At 39.9% G+C, this 26,747-nt stretch overlaps 1 protein-coding gene across 2 annotated transcripts in view; it reads right to left on the bottom strand.

Annotated features, from left to right (window-relative positions):
• Window positions 1-26,747, bottom strand: part of MAP3K20 (mitogen-activated protein kinase kinase kinase 20) — a 134,421-nt gene that overhangs the window by 32,494 nt on the left and 75,180 nt on the right. The window contains exons 8-11 of one of the 2 annotated variants that reach the window (XM_065413489.1): window positions 23,608-23,682; window positions 15,320-15,426; window positions 8,409-8,544; window positions 1,504-1,869 (exon numbers count right to left, since the gene is read on the bottom strand). In XM_065413489.1, coding sequence (XP_065269561.1) covers window positions 1,504-1,869; window positions 8,409-8,544; window positions 15,320-15,426; window positions 23,608-23,682 — 684 coding nt within the window. Of the gene's footprint in view, window positions 1-1,503; window positions 1,870-8,408; window positions 8,545-15,319; window positions 15,427-23,607; window positions 23,683-26,747 lie in introns of those variants that run through there. The other variant, XM_065413487.1, reaches the window with a different exon arrangement.

Below are 26,747 nucleotides of genomic sequence, written 5' to 3'. Positions count from 1 at the left end.
AGAATATAATGTTCCAAACTCTTGGAGATCCAACTTCAGACCTGCTATCATGTAATGATTCTACTTTCTAAGGTATTTAAACAGCATTAATCATCATTTTTCATGAGAGAAACACCATCAATACATGACACTTAGGAGTTTAATTATCCCCTCAAATCCAACTGAACATGAAAGTAACCCTTTTCTTTAAAATTTTTGCCCTTCTTTATTTGGCAAACGTTTTACAATGGGCCTATCTTCTGCACCTGTAGGTGTGAATGTATCTGTTTCCTTCTCTCTTTCTGTGCCACCACCAAAGAGTTCATCAGGAAAATACATTCACTGTTCCGGGCAGAGTGTTTGTGGGGTAATTACTGCAACAGATACTTATATACTCAATTTTAGGATGAATCATAATAACAGTGGCAATATTTTTAAAATGATTTCACAGCAGAAAAATGGATATTTAAACTTTAGAGAATATTCTTCATGTCATCACTGAGAATTTAGCTTAAGCCACAGTAGGAGGGCTCAAACACTTTTAAAATGTCTCTCTCTCCCCTATTCTGGGAAGGACAGTGATAAATGGTTTAATAGTTACAGCAAAATAAAAAATTGCTGTAAATAACCTAAGACCAATTTTGCTCTCAGCAAAACCGGAATAAATCCAGAGTAAATCCATCAAAGTTAATGAGATTTCCTGGATTTACACCAATGTAACAGAAAACCAGTGAGCTTGTAGACTACCACAATGCAATTAGGTGGTGAGGTTTTATTGTAAGTGACTGTACTAAAGAGTGAATTTCACAAACTAAAGAGAAAGAGAGAAAAGAACATTTATACAAATTATCTATTACCAGTGACTGTCTGCAGTCAGTTGCTGTTTCTTAAACTGTGTGTTTGAAAGGGCTTTATTTTTCTCAACCCTGCTTAGCCTTCTTAGTAATGTATTTATGATATCACAGGATATTGCCTTGAAAATGATTGAGAAATCACAAATTTAGCAAAACAACTTCACTGTAGCAGTCAGAAAGAATGGATTGTATAGGAAAAGCCCACATGGAAACACAAATATGTTCATATGATCAACAATAAAACAGGTAAAGAAAACTACAAAAACAAAAAGAAAAGTAATGGATGTATGTTTAAGTAAAATAGGTGTTTAAGTTCCCCCATTGCTTTCAGATCTTAAACATATTCAGCCACAGAAGTTTCTGTATTCAGACACCAAATATTACAGCATAAATTTGAGCTGCAGCTATATTTTGTGAGTTTTAAAAACCTCAATTTGTTTTGAAATTTTTGTTCCAAATTTCAGCAAAGCAAAAATAGGTCAACACAATCTAAAAACCAACAAGATATATTTTTAACATACAAATATGACTGGCCTAGAAAAACGTAGTGTTTTTGCTTTTGTTTCTTTTACAGGGTTTAAAACAGACCAAAATGACAGGATGATTTTTCTGAAACTTTATTGCTTTTATTTGCTAGAAACCAATTTTAGACTTAATTAGTTTTCTAATTTCATTCACTAGAATCATCTGTATCATCAAAATCATCATCTTCATCATCATCTGACCAGTCAAATTCTCTGAAACCCACAGCCATGTTGATTTTCTTCCCCTTTCTCATAGAGGTGGTTTTAGAAGAATTCTTTTTGGCTTGCATGTTTATCTGCATTCCAGAATGCAGGACAGATCCTGCTTGGTTCATAGAGAAGATACCCCCAAAGCCCTTCATCATCAAGGCCTGCAGACTTTGGTTCATGCCAGCTACCTCCCCGTTACTTGTTGCTGTGATCTGACATGACATCTCTGCACTGTTTGATTCCTCTGTTTTAGTTTCAAAGTAAGACTCCTGAGACATTCTTGCAGCAATAGGTAAGAAAAGCTATTTAAAGGAGGAAAGGACAGAGTAAAAAGGAAAGTTAGAACCAATTCAATTCAAGGCAAAAAAGACACTACCAGATTAGTTAGCAATAAACAGAAAGCAAAATGATTAGTGAATCAAAACATGGAGCTCAAGTAAGAATTCATTAAAACAGACTTGGCTTAAATTTTTTTAAAATGAAAGAGCAAAACCACCACCAAACAGTGTGCAAAGGATCACAGGTAGCCCAGCTTTCATGTTGAAAGGAAGTTCCAACTTTTGAATCTCTCATTTTGTACCATACAAAATGGTTTACATTTCTCTAACTCATGTGGACTTTACCACAGGAATCTAGGTACAAGCAGAGCCATGTCTCGATTGAGATGCTTAATTTTAGTATTCAGAATTGAACAATAAATCAATGTAGGATTAAAGAACCCAGACAAGCCCCTGGTGCAGAGTGAAATGTTTTTATCCAGAGGTCAGAAGATACCACAGCAGTAATGTGTATGTACAGATCTAGATAGATTGAATTAACTTTTTGTTCACCATTTTTGAGGCCACAATCAAAAGGAGGGTTATAGACCAATCCTACCACTGTTAAAGTCAGAGACAAAATTTTTACCAACTTCAATGGAAGTAGGAGCAGGTCTCTAGTTCTGGACTATTATTAAATTGCTTCTATAAACCTATATTTGGTGTGTTTCTATATACCCTGCAATACAAGGCATTGCGGATTTAATCTCCACTTACACATCAGGGCATTATCTTGACCTAGTTTGTTACTACCATTTTTTTCAACAGAATGAAAGATGTCCTCTAGAGCTAAATCATGATTAATGCCTCTTCAAGGAGGCCAAACTAGTAACCTCTGTGACATGCCTGCTCACCACAGTGAGCAAGAGCTCTGGTGTTAGATTCAAAATTAACCTACTAAAGGGGCAGCATGTTATGTTATTGCTGTACTGCTGAAATGGCCTTTATTTCCAGAGCTGTTTTCCAAACTAAGTTTGTATTGCTTTCCAGACATCTTGCTTAACCTAATCACAACCGCTCAGTCTGTTTTCTGCTCACAATTTGTTACTGGGAAAATTATTAAAATGGGGCATAACACATGGGGAACCATTAAATCATTCTCCTTAAATCACAGAGCTCTATCTAAGAATGATATGATGCCTTCTACTTAAGATTTAATTTTATAAGCTGCAAGCTGAATAGGAAAAAAAAAAATCACACAAGTCACCTTCTGCCATAAAATCTTATTCAATACAAAAAAAGCAAGGCTCTCATTTATGGGGGTTTGGGGAGTAGTACGTAGAAATCTTGAGCATAGTTTCAGGGTGCCCAGTTTATACTACTTCCATGGCAGAGAGCGATTTCAGCCCCTATATAGGGATTTTAGGCATATCAGAATCCTCCTTATGCATGGGAGGAGTCCCCCCTAAAAATCTACAAAGCTACTACATTGTCCTCCTTCAAGTGTTTCTCTAAATCTCACCTCTGTCATGATGGCTACACAACATTTGACAATGGCTAGGCAGCTGATGTGCTGTAACTACTACTCATTATGCTAACTATAATCACCTCACTGTTCCTTGTGTTCCCCCATGTATTTGTTGTATCCACCTGTTGCCTCTTGTCATATACAAAGACTAAAGCCCAGATTTTTAAAGGTGTTTGGGTGTTGCTGAAATCAGCATTGCAACGCCAAACTGATGTAAAATCTGAAGTCTCACTTTCACAAAGGATTTGGGCACTTGCAATTTTAAGGCCCATTGGGGTATGTCTACACTGCAATTAAAAACCTGTGGCTAGCCTGTGCCAGCTGACTCCAGGCTTGGACTGGAGCCCAGACTCTAAGACCTTTGAGGTGGGAGGGTCCCTTAGTTCAGGCTGCAGCCCGAGCCCAGAAATCTACACTGCAATTAAACAGCCCCTTAGCCCAGGCCCCATGAGCCCAAGTCAGCTGGCACAGGCCAGCTGTGGGTTTTTAATGGCGGTGTAAACATACCCATTGGAAGTCAATGGGATTTAGGCTCCTAAGTGCCTAAATCCCTTTTGAAATGAGACAGGCGTTGCAATGTTTAGTGCAGAAATGCCTAGAGACCTTTCAAAATCTGTGTCTAAGAGCTCGCTGGGGGAGTGTGACAGAGTGCAGGGAGTGAACTCTGATCACTCAGATGCTAATTAGTTCCCAGAGGAAGCTGATTGGGGTAATTATCTAATCAGGCTGGTGGACTGAGTGGAATAAAGATTCAATTAGCCCATCAGCCCACGAATGATAAAGATGGATGGGAAGGAAGAGCTGGGGACAGGGGAATAGGGCTAGCTGAGCCCAGTCACATGAAATCCTCAGGGAAGGGAGACCTCAGTTCCCCTCAGGTCTGGGGGAGAGGGCCAAAGAACCATAGATATTGTAAATCTCCTGTTGCACAGGGACTGTTGTGGTAATGGCACAAGGAACTTAAAATAAAAGGGCGCTGTGAATGCACAGCCACTGGAGTCCACGCAATTTCTGTGGGGAACGGAAGGATGCCCTGTTACAGGGAGGGACTGTCTTTATGTTATGAGTGTGCAGTGCCTAGCACAAAAGAGCCCTGCTCCATCGCTGGGTTTCCAGTTGCAACCACAACAGAAATCCATAATATTTTTTTTAAATGGCCAGATCTAAGCACATTGCAGTCTAAGTTAATACTGAATTTGGTGCACACCTTCACCAATCCCTCCCAGTTTCCTTCCTCTAGCACACCCAGCTCAGGGGAACCTACCCATTCCCTTCTCTGTGGCCTTTCCTCCTTCAGATGGGTGTCCTGTTGTGGAACCGCTGTGTGCAGCAGATTATGTTTTATTTGCCAAATTAGCCCCAGATTCCTTTGTGCAGCAGTGCTTTACAAGAGATGTTGTGGCCACAGAATATCAGACTCAAAAAGTGCCCGCAGCACAAGACAGAGCAGAGACCAGGTTCATGCAGGTGTGGGGAGAACCTCTGCAGTTAAAAGAAGAGCTGCTCAGGACTGGCCCCTTAAATGTGGCAACCATCTATTCAGACTATGCCTAATGCAGCTCGATTCCCAGAACAGTTTCCCTGTGTTTGTTCCTATGCATTAACACATGCTTCCCATTAACTTCAAACACATCTACTTGCTTCACCTACAGTAGATTAGAGCCACACAGATAAAAATCCCACACTTCACTTTTTTGGGTTTTCTCTCTTCAAGCAAACTCCATGTAGCAGGTGGGCTTTATTTCAAAAAAATCTTTTGGGTGCTACCACACTAAAAGACTGAGGAATAGAGAGACTTGTGGCCTTCTGAATGGATCACACCCTTCAAAACCTATGGAGCCCAGGGATCTTTGAGGACAGAATCTCCAACCATTGCAGATCCTCAGGCTCCTGTGCTGCTCTCTGGGGTGCCCCGCTAGCAGTACAGTTCCCTCATGCTTTCCAGGTGACCCCTACATTTTTGCATCCAAGGGGAGCAAACTGCATGGACTGTCAGTAAAGTTGCTCATGAGTAAGGCTACAATTTAGTCATGGGTATTTTTAGTAAAAGTCATGGTCAGGTCACCGGCAATAAACAAAAGTTCACAGCCCATGACCTGTCCATGACTTTTACTAAAAATACCCATGACTAAATCTCTGCTCCTGGGCCCCACTGCTCTGGGGGGCCTCTGCTCCAGCAATGGGGACTGACTGCCCCCGGTGGCCCACTGCTCCAAGGCCCCCGGGGGACCACTCTCCTGATGGCCTCCAGGGCCACCCCCCTGAGCTGCTGCTCTGGCCACCCCCGGGACCACTGCTGCTTAGGTTGTCCCTGGGGCCGTCTTGGGATGCTCCCTGAGACCGCTGCTGCTCCTGCAGTTCCCGGGGCCAGCCACACCAGCCACTGCCGAGGCTCTCCCAGGCTGTAGGCATCAGTTGAGCACTGGCAGATTCATAGCTGGAAACCAGACCTGCTCACCTATAAGTTAATATTGTTTAAGATAGGTGATAAACTTGTAAAGGTGTTTAGACTCTATAAAATGCTCATAAGTTTCTGCATGCATTAATCTTACTTGTAATGTCTGTATCCCATGCTGTAAGGTAATATGAAAGTTTTGCTTTATAATTGTAAAAATGCCTGCTCTGAATTTGTGACTCTGAGCAAGAAGGGAGTGGTTTCCCTGCCCACCAAGGAGGACTATCAAGACTAAACGGGCCACTGTAGGATAAAAACTTAGTTGATTGCTCCATCCACCCATGAAGAAGTTACGTGCAGGAGCCCTTATCCCATCGATTTTAACTCTGGGGCAAGGTCATATAAAGATCCTCACAGGAAGAAACATTTATCTCTTTGCAGTTTGGCCTCTCACAAGAGCTGGAGCTAAGAAACAAAAGCCGCAATCTCCTGGGTCAACCTCAATTAGCCCTAAAAGACATTCAGCACTGACAGCTTACTTCATCTGTGTCACCTTTTGGAACCATAGATTGTAACTCATTTATGCTTATATGTTGTCTGCTTTAACCTGTAAATAACACTCTCATTTCTTTTTCCTAGTTAATAAGTACTTAGTTTGTTTACTATAGGATTGGCTACCAGCATTGTCTTTGGTGTGAGATCTAAGGTATAAATTGATCTGAGATAAGTCTGGTCTCTCGGGACTGGGACCTTGTGATTTTTGGCGCAAGTGACCATTTATCATTAAGTCCATTTATCACTAAGTCCATGTTGCATAGATTTAGCTACTCCCCATGCTCTACATAATTCTAGTTTTATTTGCCCTCCTCCATGCTTCACAGTTGAGGGGACCACAGAGACTCTTGTCTGCAAGGATCACCACTTACAAAGAGAACACCCAGCAGTGCTGTTTTCCATATGGCAAGGAATAAAATATTTCTTTTTATTTGTAAATTAGCACTGAATAGAAGCTACTTTGCTATGAAGAAAGCAACTCTGATAGAACAGGGCAAGTTTTTGTCTCTACACAAAAATTTGAAAATGGGCATCTTCAGCAGTACAGTAGTTCATTAAAGGTCTCAGAAAAATAAACCTCTGTATTTCACACTGTTCTCAGTCATTTAAATGCAGTAAGAGAGGTGGGTTAATGTTATGCAGAACAAAAGTCCATGATACGCACAACAGGCCTTAGCACAATGAATTCTTCCTTCAGCAATGCCAGCTACAAGTGAAAAGTGGACGTGATAAGCAAGTACAGCATAAAACAGCCCTAGGGCCTTGCTCACAAAAAGATTGGCTCATTAAGGCTGTGTCTCGTGCTGTGCACTTTATAGGAGATGGCCCACAGCTCAGTTACTGGAAGTTTGCTGGTGTTAAAGCAAGCACACAGATACCGACTTAGAACATACAGTGTCTGGATATAGGAAAACATTCATTCTTTATCATTACACTACTACATGTTCACAGCTGGAACATGTGCACAACTTCATTCATATAAATGCCCATACACTGTGCCTCAAAACTAAGTTGCAAGTAAACTGGACTGGCTAGAATCAATATTACTATGTAAGCAGGACTTAATTGTGTATTAGAACGCTGAACCTATGGAATCATAACTGATTGCATAAGGGAATGGCAAACTACTGCAAACTCAAGTTGGCATTTGTTTTGGCTAATATTGAAAATAGAAGCAGAAACAGTGTTGTAATTCTATTAAGCAAGTGTCACAATTATGATGCTAAATTAACTGTGTTCCAATACAAACACTCAGGACCTGAGCATGCACTCCATTTTCTGGCAAAATTTCCACTGAAGTCAATGGGAGTTAAACCTCAGCAAGGAACTCAGGCTAATAGAGAAAATATTATTTATTTTAATGTATTCATGGAAATGGGCACATTTCTTTCAGTTAATAAAATAATGTGCATTTGCTAGTACTAAGAAGTTGATCAGTCCTACACATTAATTACTGAAGGCTCAAATCCCCACTCAAGATTTGTGGCCTTCTATAAAATGTAAAGACATCAATTTTGGCTGTGCTCCTTGCAGAGCGAGTTATCAAACACTCAGATACATTTCTGAAGTCTTTTTCTGCAGAGACTATAAGTTACTACTTTTAGGGCCCCATCCTGTTTCCATTAAAGTCAACAGAAAAGTTCTTGTTGTCTAATGAGAGCAGGATTGTGCTTTTATTAAATACACAGGTTTAACATATAAAACAAAAATTTTATAAAGTATCACAATAATAAATATGAAATACATTCCCCTTTTTGTTGTTGTATCAGTGTTGTCAAGATTAACACCAATATGGACATATAAAGAGTGTGCTGCTCTCTCATTTAAGACCATCAATTTTTAAGCTTAGAAATGCAATTAAATCAACAGGAAACTGTTTATTTACTGATGGCACAATATGGCCCATAGTTAGTATCTTATGTGTAATGCATTGAGTGAATTTTAAAGAGTATTATTTGTATTGGTTAATAAAACAGGCCATAATAGCCCCACAGGACCAAATGGAGACGATAGTAGACATCTTTCATTGGAATTTCCCTAGATTTGCTCAGACAATGATCCAAATGCTTTTTGCAGTCAGAGGAAAGATTGAATTATTTTACTTACAGGAGTATTGGACTGTTCTGTTAACTTCTGCTCCCATACTTTCAAACGTCTCTCCCGTTCCTTGAGCTCTTGCTCTTTAAAGCTCAGATCACGCTCCAGTTTCTTCAGCCTCTCTAAGGTTGCTTCAATTTCACATCTGCAGAGAGACAATTTGTTAAGTCTTGTCTTTTTCTGACAGATATAAATTGTTCATAATTCCCACACGAACATTAATTAAATGTGAAAAGCTGAAAAGTACAACACTAACTCAAGCAGTACATTTAATTACCACCAAACACAAAGCCTTTCAGAGCATTAAAAACAACTGGTAATGTTTATACCAGAGGATAAACCAGAATGCCTTACTGTTTAAAAAAAAAGAAAAAAAAAAAGGAAAATTCCATCTTTTCTTTTAATATAATGAAATAGGTGCTATCAGTGAAGGAAAGTCGGTTCGGAAGTGATAATAGGGCAATCACTAGCATTGCTATATGTGTAGGCTAACAGCCCCATTTGCTTGGAGTTTATAACTTGGCCATAAATATTATTTGGGCTGAAGCTTGTTATACAGTCTCAGTAGAGGACTTTCCCCACCCCAGTTTCTCAAGGTTAAAACATAACAGAAATGTAACCCCACACCAACGCTTTTTGGTCACACTACTTAAAATAATAGAAAGTTATGGGTCACATAGTTTGGATTCACAAGGATTTGGTTTGGACCTCTCTACATCAGACTAGCTTTGATTTTAGAGGCTTTTGGGGTTTTTTGAGGCCCAAATCGTAATATACCTTTACTCTGAAATTAAAAGGAAGGACTCATAAGGGTGTGAATGAGTATGAGAGATGGGAAGTTAAGGAGGAGTAGGAAAGGGGTTTTCAACACCATTCTTGTAAAGTTTCATCTGTGAGGGGTGAATTAGATGCAAGATTGTTCCCTTCAGCATATTTTCGAATGGCTTGTCCAATCTAGCATCAAAATGTCTCTGAATGGAACATCCATCAGTCCCCTTGGAAGATCATTCAACAATCTCTCTTTTATAATATGTACACTAATCTGTATATGATAGAGATGGGCCAAACAAATAATTCATTGACGTTAGCACAGGTTTTTCCTTGTGAATAATCAAGAACAGACTTTGATTTGTACTTACTTACTCATTATTTGAAGTTATTTGACTAATGCTTTATATGAACATAGTGTAGCCTGTAGATTGCTGCAAATTGTGTACCCTGATTGCTGCCTCAAGTGTCCAATATTCATGCTGTCTGACTGGTTAGTCACATGGCATTGTTTCTGCTCTCTAAACTCCCATATGGAGATTTCAAGATGGCCACACGAACACTTCAGTTGCAAACGCTCCTGAACAACTATTCACAAGGTTTTTCCACCTCCACAAAACAATCGTGCAAACAACATTTGCTCCCACAGATGTTTGCAGAATGCAGATAAAAGGGGCTGCAAACACTGGAGCAAAATGAATTGTAGGTTTATTTGAAAGAATGTAAATATTTTTTTTTTTGCAGTGTTCCTCCAAATCTAGCATAGGGTGATTCAGCTGCAACACCCACCTTAAGCAGCTCAGACTGAAAGTTTGTGAAAGCTCATGTACCATTCCAATTTTTTTTTAAATGATAACAATTAAGTAATTTAAATACTCAAAATCGAATACTTCCCCTCTTTTTATAAGAAATCTGTGTCAGAATTTGGTGCTCATGAAAATGAAGAACTTTCATCACTTTGGCAAGCCTGCTAACAAAATAAACTCTGCTGCTACACCTAATTCTAGCATACAAATTACAGTCCTGCCTGGGGGCACTTCTTGAAGTACAGACAGCCAATCATGCTGATTTTACTGTTAATTTAGTGGTCAGAACAAATGTCTATCACATTTATTTTAACATGTGATCTTAGGCAAAATTTTATCTCAGATATGAAGAGGTCAATGATATCCTTTGTGATCACGTAAAGCTTGAGGTCATGGAACCTACAAACATAAAGGGGAACTCAACCCTCATTTAAAAAAAAAAAAAAAAAAAGAGAGAGAGAGAGAGAGAAAAGAAAAGAAAAAAAAAAGTAGGCTTGAAAATATGAACTAATGCAAACAGATTACTAGGGTTGAAAGCTTGTCGTTAGTTTTTTTCCTAAAGACCATAGGTGATTCACAATCCCTTCACCCAAGGCTGGCATTTGAAGGTCCAGCAAACAACATAACCATCAATTCCTTGATTTCCAGGAAGGCCTCAGATCTTGCAGGCCTTGCAAAAACTGCTACAGCCAGTTCTGCAGAAGAGAAAGGTTAATATATTTTTTGACTAAAACATCTAGTCTTTTTAAAGGACTAAGTATTGTGTAATTTAAAAGGCCTGAAAGTGACAAAAACAAAAAAACTGATGACGTTAATATTCTAACTTACATTATGTACCATGTATATTATTATATCTATTGTGTGTACAATAGGACAATTTGAGGACACTTGTTAGCATTGCTTTTGTTGGTTTGTGTCTCAACTTTATTGCTACTTATATGTAGTTTTATACATTTTAAAATATGTAAATTATAGTTTTCTCTTAAATAAAATTCTGCAACAGGAAAGTCCTGGTAACAATAGCTTTCCATATGTCAAAAGCATACTGTGTACTGTAATTATCTCTCTTCATTAGACAGAAACGTCTCTTCTAATAAAAGGTCAGTCTGCGAAAACAGCTGCATTCTGAAAAATAATTCCACTGTATATAATAAAACAGTGTAATTAAAGAGAAAGCTACCGTACATTGCCCAGTTAATGAGTCTGTTACTTCATAAATATAGCAGCTTGAAACATACATTATAAGACATGTGTATCTGTAGTTCTGCAGTTTGAGCTTGCTTGCTTGTTTTTGTTGAACCATTTCATCCTACAGTCTCAGAGAATGTGTCTTATTATAAATGATACAGACAAAAATCGTGACTGGTATGTGGTGTTTTTTTTAATTTTGCATTTTCATTGATAGATCAAAATAAGCATTAATACTATCACATTTAAATAGCCAGAATAGAGGCTCTCAAAAAAAGGAAAGAACATGGCTAGTATACATGAAAAAATGCATACTAAATACAATCTCTATTTAACAATGAACATTTACATTACTTTTCAACCCTAATAAGAGACCTGCAGAAAGAACTATTAAATATGCTCTTCAAGATAAGTTTTATGTTGCCAATCCTGAAACTGTTAGTCAGAAACAAGGACCTCCATTTGTAAAAATATCAGATATGGGAGAATAAGACTATCTGGATTATGTTTAGACAATGATAAAAACAGACATATTAAATCAAATACTTTGGATTTTTACCAACAGACATCACAGGAAGCTTGCAATCAAGAACATATTAGAGATGGGACAAATTGTATTCTGCCTATCTTTACTCTGTCCGCTCTGTACAAAATCAACTCTCCAGTTCTCTGTTTCATGCCAGTCAGAGATACTGTAAGTCCAAAAGCGGAGTCTATGTACTCTGTGGCATCATATAGCCCCTGTGGGGTGCAATTTACTGCTGATCATCATACAAAACAAAAGATTGCTTTGCCCTTTTAAGGGTGAAACAAATGCAAACCGACTTTCCTCAGCAGTGACTGGCTTCAGCCAAATCCCAAATGTAAGTAACAGAGCGTGGCTCACCTCTCCCGGGGTTCTGCAAGGAGAGAGCCACATCCCCGTTCTCAACCTCAGCTCCAATCTTCTCTCTGACTTCTGCAGCCAGTCATCATCTGAGCTAACTCTTGACAGCACTTCCTATTCTTACCTACAGCTGGCCCAACTTGCTACTGGCCAAATTCCTAGGGCATGTCTACACCGGGACACTCAGGAAAGTTAATTCACCGTAACTAAAGGTGTACATTTAAAGAGCCTGCGGCTGGGTCTACACTAGAAACTTAGCTCAGTATAACTGCATCGCTCAGGGGTGTGAACCCCTGAGCAACCCAGTTATACTGATCTAACGCCTGGTGTAGACAGCACTATGTCAACTGGAAGGCTTCTCCTGTCAACACAGCTACCGGCTCTTGAGAAGGTGGGCTAACTATGTCAACAGGAGAACCCCTTCATCGGCATAGGAAGCATCTTCACTAGGTGCTACAGTGGCACCAGTGCAGCGGTATCACTGCAGCACTGTAATTGTAGACAAGCCCCTAGCTAAAGTACCTTAAAGCCCCTTGTGGCTGCTCTCATTCAGAAGTACAGTGGCCTTAAGTTTGCTTTAGCTTAATCCCCTTGGGCCACTTTACTTCTGAATAAGAGAGTCCACACAGGAATTTAATACATTTTAACTAAGGCTCTTTAAATTTGCACACCTTTAGTTAATTCTCATTATCTTCCCTGAGTGCCCCCACGAAAACATGCCCCTAGACTCAGGGCAAGCAATTGTGGCCCTTATTCTAATCAGCAGTAGAGTAACCCCTTTCATCCCAACTGCTGGACAGAGTTTCCATACATCCCACTATATATACCTCCATACACCCCAGTTTCTAACTGTTCCACATTTCTCAGACTACTTAACTTAAAATTTATCTTTGCTTCCAAGTGAATTGTTCTTGATCATGAATAAGTTTTTTTCCTCTCCTGTTTCCCTTGTCTATAAGTTTATCAACTCTTCTGAAAAATTCTATAATTCATTTTTACTTTGAAACTGTACCTTTGCTGAAATGCTTTTCCATGGCTAGAACAACGCTTTTCACTTGCCGTGCTTTATGTTTACAAAACATCAATCAGTATTCACAGTGCAACAGTTTCTGTGTCCCAAAATGAAATATTTCATAAAACAGGTAAGCCATCTGGAGAAGATTCCTGATAAAGGAATAAACTTACCAAAAGAATAAAAGTTTAATTTTACTGAATGTCAATTCAGCAGGTATCTACTTTGCTGAATGGACAAGATTTAAGTGGATAGTTGTTTGGTTCCTTCAGGAAGCTGAGTACTTGCCCATCTCTAATATAAATATTCCTTACCAGATCCATTGGGTTAACTTCTTATATGAAGTTTAACACTCAATAATAGCAAAAGGCAGCTATCCGGATTATAAAAAAAAAAAAAGCAGCAATTACCATTATAGTAGCAGGACTGATCTCACCAAAGTTTAAAGGAACAGTGGCAGAAAATGTGGAGGCTGCTTGTGGTCATGTAATAAACCCCCATGATGAGACTTATTCTTCCAACATTTTTTGCCTTCTGATTGCTACCAAAAATGCAAAATAGATAAAATGCCAGCCCAGAAATCTGCAAGAATCATGGTGTCCAACAAACAATTCAGATCCCAAAAGAATCTGGTGGATCCCTATTTGAGAGACATTCATATTCAAAAGATATCCCAAGCCAAATTGGGGGGGAGTGGGGAGGCAGGGGAGGGAAGAAGATAGGGAAACAGATATACTGATTTCTTATAAAAATAAATGTGACAAATAGAAGCCATCCAACAACTTGAGTGCAGTTTAAACAAACATGGAAGAATTAAACATAAGAACAACACAGATTCCTTCAGCTGATAAATAAAACCTAGCTGAACTTTCAACAAAAATAATATTTTTAGATAGTTGAACATCAATACATTAGAAATTTGTTGTGTACGGGGCACTTCAAGATCAAATTGCAGATTTTCTAGTATACATGCAGTTTACATTTTATATCAGCAGATGGCGCAAAATGTTAGTATACTGTACTGAGAGCTGAGATGCAGTTACCAGATTCTCTGCTGAGTCAGTGCAGGAATAATGTCAGCTCTAAAACATGCTATTTATACTCTCATCATGTGACCTGGCTCAAACATCCCATCTTGTGCTCACTTTTTCCACACACACAATATAAAATTCCCTAGTTATCAATTTGCCTTTGAAGTTCACCAACAAAGTTTGGGATTGTTTTGTTTAAATCTCATGTCTATAATCTCTTCCTTATTCTCTACTTCCCAGCTCCAGTTTTCTTGAATGTTTTTCTTTGCTTGTTTTCAGAGCTGCAGGCACAGAATATCTGAGTATTTGTGCTCCCAGTTTACCTGGACAGCTGCCAAAGCTTCTTAATATAGACTGCAGTAAGATCATCTGGTAACAATCCTCTGCCTGTGCAGATCTGCTTTCAAAAGTCTTGTCCAAACACTAAGAAATATTGTGAAGCACTAAGCTTACATACTGAGAAAGAAGCTTTTGGATTTCTCTTATGTTATTCTTTGCACACATATAAAACAGATTGAAAATTGGATTAAAAAACTGTTCCAAATAATTGAAAGGGCCTTTGCCTGGGTCTCCATTTGTAAGCATACAACTGGAAACAGGTCGTATCATTTGTTCAGACAATTTTTGTGCATTATCACAAGTAATGGGGTTGGCAGAAGTAAGTCCTATCATGTAGATGCACAACTGATAACACCAAGTGGCTGCACATGCAAAGATTCAGACTCATAAATGTAGGCTTGTTTTGAAAACGTGGCCTTTTATGTTCCTCCCCTGTGTAACATGTAATTTGCACACTTCTACACACAGATATGTACAAATGTAGTAATATATAGCTTGAATCACAAACATCTTCACATTGGAGACTAAAAACACATACCTGGTTTTAAGATTTGTATGACAAAATCTGTATACATTTGTGATACTTAAAAAGTGTATATTAATAAAGTGTACAGCTTAAGCGTATTGACTCATAACTCACGTTCCACAACATTCTGGGTAGTCTTGAATTAAAACAAGATCAAATATGTTCCAAAAATATCTACTGAACACGTATTTTGTATTAAGAAAGAGATTACCATCTTGCCACCCGAGTCTGATTTCTTCTCTTTTTAGTAACTTTAATGCCAGCCACACAATTCATCACTTAACCCTGTGGAAAGAGTCTTAATTTGCCCACCTCATTTCACATGAACACCATATCATCTTATTTGGGAAGCAAAGAAACATACCTCCACTCTGCCTTGTTATGCAGGAATGAGTTACACTGGTCTGGAAGGTTACTGTCATTGGACATGGATTCCAGAATTGAAATGATCTGCTTGAAAGATGGCCTTTTCTGAAGACAAAATGATAACAATAATCAGGGTTTTGTTTTAATATCTGACTATGTTAAAACATTAATGGGATTTCTCCTACAGCAAGTGCAAGCACAAGGGTGCAAACAGCACACAAACTGGGATGCTGCCTACATAATTATCAGGTGTTCAGCTCATGGAAAATGATTCTAAACCCATATATTTAAACTATTTACTTTCCACTGGAAAAGTTAGCATAGAAACTGGTATAATCTGCAATTGTGGGCCCCCAACCTGCTACTACCACAATATAAATAAAATAATAAATAAATAATAACAACAACAATAATATGATAAGGGATTTATAATGCTTAGAAAGAAGGGTTTCTAGTGCAAAGGAGGAAAATCCTACCTAACAGTCCTAATCTGGGAGAAGGATGCCTCCAAGGGATTGGTAATGACTTTCATTACACAGCTTTGCAACTGCAGGTCACAGGTAGGAACCCAACACTATTAATAGCTGAACAAGCCATTTGGTAGCCTGAGTGTGAGATCTCAGTTCAATTCCTACTGGACAAAGGTCCACATCACAAAAATTGCCCCTCCATAACTGGCACCCTTGTTGATAGTCTCAGCCGAGGTCAGGGACTGAACAGACGTCAGGACAATTGTGGTGATTCCTCCATGACAAAGCTGGGCATGTCAGCAAAGCAGTGGGGGGGAAGTTCACAGTACCCATGTGTGTGCTGTTCGTGTCCTGTGCACAACTAAAGGCTGTCATTCTTAAACCCCTTTATGAAAACTAAATTCACTCATCATTCAGAACAGTCAACTTCTCTGCATTTTCTACTTTCTGCAGTCACAAAGGAAACTATAGAGTAAGATAATTGTTGAAAACTGAAAACGCACAGTTAAATATGTTTCTTGAAAGAGCAGTGACTCCGTTAGTGTGTTTGACAGACCCCAGGCAAGGTTGAGACAAAAGGTTGAGACAAAATGTAGATACATAATAAAGGGATGATGCACATTCTCTCTGCATCTCATCTGTAATTACACCATTTCTGCTAAAATTACAGATGCAGCAATTAAAACGTGCATTTTAATTTGGGTGCACAAAAACAATTAGGAACAATGCTGAGGTGTCTCTCCCAGGAAGATCCAAGTGATTTCTACATTATAAAAGAGAGACAATTTCTTTATTTCAAATGTCAAACAGCATAAAAAAGTGTCAAATGTATAACAAAAAAAGAGACAACCTCTCTTATACAGTAGTGCTGCACTATTCAATGCTAACTGGAGGCTTTTTTTGTCTGTCATTTTTTGGACCATCTACACAATTTTCAGGCAAATGGTGCAGCAAGCAGATTTTCGCTGTGACACACAGCATTTGCCCAGCCATTGCTGTACCTGTGCATTTTCGCACCTATCCCATAGAATTCTCTGCACTGTAACCTGGAACAGTTGCATAATACGGTAGCAGGTGCAAACTTGGCAGTACTTTATTTGTACCTGTTGTTATAATTCTATACATTGTTTCTAGTAAAGAATCCCAGTAGTTTGTTACAATGGTTCTCTCCAGATAGTGAATCCCCACATGCATTATAGAGGATGGAGACTACACCATCACACAATTCCACATGGATGATGCTATGGGTAAAGCTTGGCAGGAGGTTCCCTTGCACCCACTGGCGGATAGGCTCTGTGCTTTGAGTCCCAGAATACAATCATTGCTAGTTTTGGGTGGTGCTGCTCCAGGAGGCCAGGAGCTGATTTTTCAACTTAAGTTTTATTCTTTTCATATATTTAGCTGTTGCTGACGCAAATCCAGTGAAACGCACAAAGTCATGGCTGCAGCTACTTGCCCTGTTTTGGGTTTGTAAGTAGCAATGTATGCTAAATGCATTCCTGTAATTTCAATGGCTTTTCCATTGATGTTCCATCTCTGTTTGCCTGGAGTGTGGGATATGCAACTGGGACAGCTCCCAGAACATGTTGCAAACCCCAGACCCCATTAATATATTTGTGTAGTGCTATTAAACACTATACAATCACTTAACAGGTGTGTAGTGTGTCCTTACTAAACTAGTTGCATTATCTGATTTTCAGGAGCAGATGAAGAGAGAGCAGCCCTGTTACCCGGGGTTCTTGGGGCAGCCCTCACTGACAATGCCACGGTCAGGGCAGGCGGCAAAAGGGGTGTCACAAGCCCCTTGTTACATAAGCAATAGAATACTGAAATTAATACAGGTTTCGTTTCCAGAATGTTTGTGCGCATTCTGCTTGCTATGTCTTTCTGGGGGTATATGGGAAGTACTGGGCAGGGCTGAGCCCAGTCGACTACTTCTTATGTTGCTCTCAGACCTGCCTAGAACAGTGGGAGGGAATATAACGGTTGACAGAGAACAGAGTTGTCTCTGAAGGGCAGGTGAAAGCATTGAGTGACTGAGTTGTATGAAGCAATACAATGGTCAATACAATGCCTGAGGTTCCTGCACACACCACCACCAAATTCCTAGAATCATAGAATATCAGGGTTGGAAGGGACCTCAGGAGGTCATCTAGTCCAACCCCCTGCTCAAAGCAGGACCAAGTCCTACTAAATCATCCCAGCCAGGGCTTTGTCAAGCCTGACCTTAAAAACCTCTAAGGAAGGAGATTCCACCACCTCCCTAGGTAACCCATTCCAGTGCTTCACCACCCTCCTAGTGAAAAAGTTTTTCCTAATATCCAACCTAAACCTCCCCCACTGCAACTTGAGACCATTGCTTCTTGTTCTGTCATCTGCTACCACTGAGAACAGTCTAGATCCATCCTCTTTGGAACCCCCTTTCAGGTAGTTGAAAGCAGCTATCAAATCCCCCCTCATTCTTCTCTTCTGCAGACTATACAATCCCAGTTCCCTCAGCCTCTCCTCATAAGTCATCTGCTCCAGCCCCCTAATCATTTTTGTTGCCCTCCGCTGGTCTCTTTCGAATTTTTCCACATACTTCTTGTAGTGTGGGGCCCAAAACTGGACACAGTACTCCAGATGAGGCCTCACCAATGTTGAATAGAGGGGAATGATCACGTCCCTTGATCTGCTGGCAATGCCCCATCTTATACAGCCCAAAATGCCGTTAGCCTTCTTGGCAACAAGGGCACACTGTTGACTCATATCCAGCTTCTCGTCCACTGTAACCCCGAGGTCCTTTTCTGCAGAACTGCTGCCTACCCATTTGGTCCCTAGTCTGAAGCAGTGCTTGGGATTCTTTCGTCCTAAGTGCAGGACTCTGCATTTGTCCTTGTTGAATCTCATCAGATAACTTTTGGCCCAATCCTCTAATTTGTCTAGGTCCCTCTGTATCCTATCCCTACCCTCCAGCGTATCTACTCCTCCTCCCAGTTTAGTGTCATCTGCAAACTTGCTGAGGGTGCAGTCCACGCCATCCTCCAGATCATTGATGAAGATATTGAACAAAACCAGCCCCAGGACCGACCCTTGGGGCACTCCGCTTGATACCGGCTGCCAACTAGACATGGAGCCATTGATCGCTATCTGTTGAGCCCAACGATCTAGCCAGCTTTCTATCCACCTTACAGTCCATTCATCCAGCCCATACTTCTTTAACTTGGCAGCAAGAATACTGTGGGAGACCGTATCAAAAGCTTTGCTAAAGTCAAGGAATAACACATCCACTGCTTTCCCCTCATCCACAGAGCCAGTTATCTCGTCATAGGAGGCAATTAGGTTAGTCAGGCATGACTTGCCCTTGGTGAATCCATGCTGACTGTTCCTGATCACTTTCCTCTCCTCTAAGTGCTTCAGAATTGATTCCTTGAGGACCTGCTCCATGATTTTTCCAGGGACTGGGGTAAGGCTGACTGGCCTGTAGTTCCTCGGATCCTCCTCCTTCCCTTTTTTAAAGATGGGCACTACATTAGCCTTTTCCCAGTCATCTGGGACCTCCCCCGATCGCCATGAGTTTTCAAAGATAATGGACAATGGCTCTGCAATTACATCCGCCAACTCCTTTACCACCCTCGGATGCAGCGCATCCGGCTCCATGGACTTGTGCTCGTCCAGCTTCTCTAAATAGTTCGGAACCACTTCTTTCTCTACAGAGGGCTGGTCACCTCCTCCCCATGCTGTGCTGCCCAGTGCAGTAGTCTGGGAGCTGACCTTGTTCGTGAAGAGAGAGGCAAAAAAAGCATTGAGTACATTAGCTTTTTCCACGTCCTCTGTCACTAGGTTGCCTCTCTCATTCAGTAAGGGGCCCTCACTTTCCTTGACTTTCTTCTTGTTGCTAACATACCAGAAGAAACCCTTCTTGTTACTCTTAACATCCCTTGCTAGCTGCAACTCCAAGTGTGATTTGGCCTTCCTGATTTCACTCTTGCATGCCTGAGCAATATTTTTATACTCCTCCCTGGTCATTTGTCCAATCTTCCACTTCCTGTAAGCTTCTTTTTTGTGTTTAAGATCAGCAAGGATTTCACTGTTAAGCCAAGCTGGTCACCTGCCATATTTACTATTCTTTCTACACATCGGGATGGTTTGTTCCTGCAACCTCACTAAGGATTCTTTAAAATACAGCCAGCTCTCCTGGTCTCCTTTCCCCCTCATGTTATTCTCCCAGGCAATCCTGCCCATCAGTTCCCTGGCAAGCAGTGAACCAGGACAGCCACAGGAGTTGTCAAAACTTTGTTTCAAGTCGACATACACAACAGTACTGGGAATGCTTGTGCATCTATGCACGTGAACACCAACTATTTTACAGGCATGGTAGGTACCTGAATCAGCCTTGGAAACAGCTTTTCTCTTGAGGGTAGATGGGATTTTGTCTAGAGCCGGAAGGAGGCAACAGGCCTACACTGATTTTTTTTAAAGGGGAAGGTACCTTTTAATTTAATAAAAACAATGTAAGCACAGATTGAGGACTTTGGCTAAGATGTGGAAAAGTGATTAGTGATTTGGGGTGCCCAGCTTAAGATACCTTCTTTTCGGTCAGTAGGTGCTAAGCACTTTCTGAAAACAAGACTCCTGAAAGAGGTCTCAAGTTGGGCTCCCAAAATCACTAGTCACTTTTTAAAATCTTGGCCCTTACATCTCAATGCCTCATGGAAAACCTTTATAAAAGAAATTCCAATTACAATGAATTCTGGCTAATATTTTCAGTGTTTCCCTTCACTCAATGTTTATTACTTGGCATATGTGTATAAAAAACAGGACCTTTGATTCTATTACTTTATCTGTTTCTACTTCCTCTCCCAGTTCCCAAGCCTCAGATGGTAATCGTATTTCTAATAATTTATGATGTCGCAGATCAGGTGGGGGATACGCTGTAGAAACATATGAAACTAAGAAATACAAGACCCTGTTTTAAGGTAAACATCTCTAGTAAATAAAGAGATCAATAGGGAGAAAGCTTGTGGAAGCAACTCTCTAATATCCTAGAAAAATAGTAGAGATGGGGACACTTGAAAGTGGTTGTCTAAGACAAGTAGTTGCCTATTGGAGGTGCTCTTTAATAATCATGATTAATACTTAGCACATAAATTGTCTTTTTAATGTAAAAAGCACTTTACTAAAGTTACTTTAACTTATAGGTTTTACTATATAAAGTTCCTCTATGCATGCTTTATTCATAATAATTTCAATGCAATGGGATAGATAATTTTCTTCAAATAGTAAGAAATTCTATAAAATTGAAAGCAAAGCCTAAAAGCTGACAGACTAATCACAGGAAATCACAGGGGAGTTGCATATTGCAGTATTAAAATAAGGTCACAGTAGTCTATAACAAGGATTACACTATATCAGGGATCGGCAACCTTTGGCACGCGGCTCGCCAGGCCGAGCACCCTGGCTGGCCAGGCCGAGCACCCTGGCTGGCCAGGCCGAGCACCCTGGCTGGCCAGGCCGGTTTGTTTACCTGCCGTGTCCACAGGTTCGGCCGACCGCGGTTCCCACTGGCCGCGGTTCGCCGCTCCAGGCCAATGGGGGCTGCGGGAAGTAGCGGCCAGCACATCCCTCAGCCCACGCCGCTTCCCACAGCCCCCATTGGCCTGGAGCGGCGAACCGTGGCCAGTCGGAGCCATGATCGGCCGAACCTGCAGACGCGGCAGGTAAACAAACCGGCCCAGCCTGCCAGGGTGCTTACCCTGGCGAGCTGCGGGCCAAAGATTGCCGATCCCTGCACTATATACTCCCTCTGAAGCGATGACTTTAACAACAAACAAGTTGGCCACCAATATTTCAGAAGAACCCTTTATAACTAGGGGCTAGGCTGTCACCCGTAGATTCCTATGCAGAGAGTCCCTCCACATGCAGCTCTCTCCTCTTTTACAGAAGAAGGGGTCAACTGCCTTCTCAGCATCATTGCTGGAGATCTGTGTCTCACGAGGGAGTGGTCTAAGGAAATGGTTGTTATGCTCCAGCAATTTGCAGAAAAGCAGCATGATGCTGCATTAACTTTTCCCCAGAGCTGTCTATGAACTAAGGGACTCCCTTCATGGAAAACTAGAGGGGGCTAAAGAGTCTGCAGTAAAGAGGCACAGAGTCTTCATTTGGAAGGCACCATATTGTTGGTGGATCTCAAGGATCCTGAGGGACAGAACCCTCCATTCATTCAATGAGAGAACATGCCTTGTCCCCCCACAGAACAATCTGGGAAAACCTCTACAAAGGTGGTTTTCTTCCTTCAGTCTCCCTCTCATGTTCTTTCCAAGCGACAAGGCGCTCTAGCTTTAAAAAGAACAGGAGTACTTGTGGCACCTTAGAGACTAACAAATTTATTAGAGCATAAGCTTTCGTGGGCTACAGCCCACTTCTTCGGATGCATATAGAGTGAAACATATATTGAGGAGATATATATACATACATACATACAGAGAGCATGAACAGGTGGGAGTTGTCTTACCAACTCTGAGAGGCCAATTAAGTAAGAGAAAAAAACTTTTGAAGTGATAATCAAAAATAAATAAATTTTAAATTTAAATTAAATTAAATTAAATTTAATAATAATTCAAGATAGCTCAGTACAGACAGTTTGATAACTATCTTGATTATCACTTCAAAAGTTTTTTTCTCTTACTTAATTGGCCTCTCAGAGTTGGTAAGACAACTCCCACCTGTTCATGCTCTCTGTATGTGTGTATATATATCTCCTCAATATATGTTTCACTCTATATGCATCCGAAGAAGTGGGCTGTAGCCCACGAAAGCTTATGCTCTAATAAATTTGTTAGTCTCTAAGGTGCCACAAGTACTCCTGTTCTTTTTGCGGATACAGACTAACACGGCTGCTACTCTGAAATCTAGCTTTAAAGTAGCCAATTCATCCAGGAACAAATCCTGGTCCCACTGAAGCAGTGGCAAAACTCCTATTGACTTCAACGGGACCAGAATTCTGACTCTACCAAACTGAGTAAAGCAATATCATTTTTCTTCCTATCTTCATAGGAGAAGGAAATGCCTGCTCATATTTGATAACAAAGCTGACGCCATTATGAACTGTTTTCCAGCTACCTCCACAGGTCTCTTTCCAACTAATTTGCTGTACAACAGAATAGGGCAGTGGACTGAACTAAAAATGGACATTTCCCATCATCTATATGAATCTTTACTTAGTAAATAGTCATTTTAATTACTCCTTTAGTTACCCCCACAGGGGCAGTTAAACAGGTGCAAAGGTTTACTAGCTTGATATAACAACTCTTCCTGAAGTTGCTTTTTTATTCTGTTTTCATATTAATTTAGAGCTTGTTCTGACATCCTTATTCACACTATGAAGGGACTTACTCTGCAAGTGCTCCCAATGTGCTTAGGGTGTCAGAATCAGGCCTTTAATTATTACATTATATGTGCAACTGCTTTGGGACATCTGTAAAGAAATAATTTTATGAAGAAAATTTGTTTTATAGGTAAGAACTAAACTATTTTTTCATTAAGTTACAGAAAAAAAATGTATTAGTTCTTCCATCCTACCCTAAGCACAGCTCTTCCAGTCAGTATTCCAATGCTGACTTCCCTAAACAGGTCTGGCTTTAGAAGGCAAGAGAGGCATCCAGCCATAAATATGTTCTAGACGATCATAATGAAGAGCCCTAGCTAACGGTTTTGAATTGGTTTGCAGCAGCAGTAATAGGCCAGCTGTGCCCTACAAAATAAGACTTTCATACTAAAATGATGAAGACGAAAAAGAAATAGGTACATTTAACGTGAACACAATAAATGAAATTACCTTTGAATCAGCTTCCCAACACTGATGCATCAGTTCTGCAAAACTTCTGGGACAACTGCTTGGAATGGTTAATCTCTGCAATGGAGAAAGGATTCACCAGTTAAATGAAAGCAAAGAGCAATTTATTTTTCTTAATGGTTTAGTCATAATACTTTCTATAAGACTGGTCATTTGATGTTTCAAGCAAAAAGATGAGGCAATTGTTCAAAATAACCATTAACAGCATGACAAAACTCCATAATTGAGGATCAATGTACAAAATCCAAAATAAGACACCATAAGGAACAGGTGGAGCAAATATTCAGAGTATGTTAAAAAAACTAACTAGTGCCCAATAGATCAAATGAGGCAAGCCCATGGAAAGTCTCGCAAATGACTATTAAGTGTTTAGAGCAATTAACTGCATTACTGGGTGTCCACAGATATACCTCAATATAAATGTAATGTGGGAGAAAACTTAACCCCTTTCTCCCACATAAAGTAATCCAGCAAAATTTTACTAAAATCACTGTTGATATCAGAGAGAAATGGCTGAAATACACATTGCATTGTCTGAGGAGGCGATGAAGTTAAAAAAATAAAATAAAAGAGAGATTTCTATGAGAACCTTACTCCACAAGATAAGTTTCATGAAGCTGTGGTCAGATTAAGTAATTGTGATATCAGTAGCTCAAAAAAAGAACTCAAGGATCAAAGAGAACTTGTATATTAGGTGGCTGAAGAAGGCCAGTACTAAAACAATTAGCTGCAGGTTACAACCAGGACTGCTACAACAGGGAACCAGTTCTAAATCAATTTGGTTTCCTTTGTAGGGAATTAGAAAGATACCTAAGACAGGCTATCCTAGAGGCAACTTTTAATTTGCAACTCTTTCTCCAGTCTGGAAAGATCCAAACCCAAATCCCACTACATTTGATGAAATGAGTATCTTTATCGCATTACATTTATAAGGAGATACCGCTGGGCTCTCAGTTAACTGACTTCAGATGTTTGATACCAACTAAAATAGATATGTAAATACACAACAGAATGGTTCTTCATTGGAGGATCTGGAAGGACCTAGAAATCTGAGAGGCCAAGTTGGAAAAATGATTCTCTAGTGCTATAAACAGGACAGAGGCATATAAAGATGATCTAACCAAGATATTATAGTTCCATTCAAACCAACTTGCTACCCCAGGCACTTTGCTGCACTAATTCTGGCACTGCACAAGTAAAGCAGAGCAAGTTGTATCAAATTATACCATTATATTACTGCAACGTGACCTGCAAAGCCATATGAGCCACAGCATGCCAAACTAGGAGTACAACAAATTTGTCTGCATAAGCATTTAAACAAGACAAAAACTGGAAACATGAGATACTCAATAAAGATATTACTGGAGTGTAATCATTAAAATAATGCATTGCTGGTGAAAAAGCTTTCTGCACAAGAAATACACTGAAATTCCTATAGTGCATGAACAAATTGCACTGCCATTTGATACTCGGTCAAGTCATTTGCCTAAAAATATGTCTGCTAGTCTTGCTATGGCATTTGTCTTTAACCCTCACTGTTCACGTAGATGGAAAATAGGTTACCAGGAGACATGTAATCATCAATTACAGCTGTCTTATGTGTGCAGAATGTAATTTGTCAGGCAATATATAGGTAGCATATTCCAAGGCTACCATACCATAATAAAGAAGATATTTCTCAGTACTAATTTGTCATTAGCTAATGCCAACCATAATTTGAGCATTCACATTGGGGGTGAAGCAGGTCTGGTTTAAAAAGGAAAATATTCGAGCCGGATGAAATTCACCTTTGTGCAGAGGACCCAAACAAGACCAGGCACCACTGAAGTCATACTTAACCTCTTAGGAACTCCCTTTGCACCGGGTTGATCTTTGCCCTCAATGAGTATGCTTTAGACCCAGTTCTGCACTGACTTTTAGAGGGAGAAGAATGTAGATTGGATCAACAGTGTGTTTAATTCTGCTCTGAATCACACCCATTGACACCAATAGGGTTTGCACTGGTTTATTTGAGAGAAGAACCTGCCCCTTTATATTTATTTACTTACTGTAAGAGACATACATTCCATTTTGCTTCTGCTGGAGAAGTGAGGAATAGGAGAGCAAGTGAATATTTTGCATGACTGTTATTTTGCAGGACTGTGTTGGGCACATTCAATAGATTGTGATCAGATTAAAAAAATACTGTTAGTGTCAATCCATTTATTGCACCACTTAGGAAGGAAGATTGCACAAGAGGCACCACCATCCTGTTGCAACTATCATCTAGTACTGAGAAGTTCATGAAGGACACTTGTTTTTTCTTAAGCTCCTTCTGGCTGTAGTAAGGCAGCATGTCATACCCACATTTTGCTTATAATATATTTTAATAGTTCCTTGCTTTGGAAAACCATGAGGAAATATATTTGTACCCTTTAACATCTTTCAGCCGAAGATCAGTTCTCTTCACCGAATTTTAAATGGTCTGGTATTGTACGGCAGATCCTGCATAAACCTGTGTACTTGATATGCACAGGAATGCCATATACAGTATATGGAAAAGTTTCTGGTCTCTCTCTCCAAAATAACTTGGCATTAGCTGTATGAGGCTTTTCCCATAGTGGGAGAAGGAATCCTGTTATGTTTCCTGTTCTGATAATATTATTCTGTAGAAGGCTGAGTTCATAAGGCTTCTCTCTATTAATGTAGCATTATCAACTAATCTGGACATCTCATGTACTTCGACAGGGAGTAGAACCAATCCAGTCCCCAAACAGAACTAAAAAAAAATACAAAGGTGTTTCCCTCTTCATTTGTCTCTCCCTCTGCTATTTAATATTTAACTCTATTTTATTTAAGTATAAAGTATTTTGGGAAATAGTTTGTATAGAAGAATATAAAACTGTATTGTAGAGATACTGGGTTGTATTATAATGTTACCCAAACTTCCACTGTGTCTTTATAGTAGAGGTTTGCTCTTAACTGAGATTTCCATGCTTGTCTGTGTGTGGTATAGTCCCAACTTTAAATGTTTTTTAAATGTAGTTACTGTCTTTGATATCAAAGAACCATGTGTTCAGACATATAGCTCACATGCCCAACTAACTGAAAGCCTCAATTTGTGGGAAGAAGAAAAGCGAGGC

Source organism: Emys orbicularis, chromosome 11 (genome assembly GCF_028017835.1).
Source record: "Emys orbicularis isolate rEmyOrb1 chromosome 11, rEmyOrb1.hap1, whole genome shotgun sequence".
Classification (NCBI taxonomy): Eukaryota; Metazoa; Chordata; order Testudines; family Emydidae; genus Emys; species Emys orbicularis.
The sequence above is the reverse complement of the archived record's forward strand: the minus strand, read 5'-3'. Positions and strand labels throughout refer to the sequence as shown.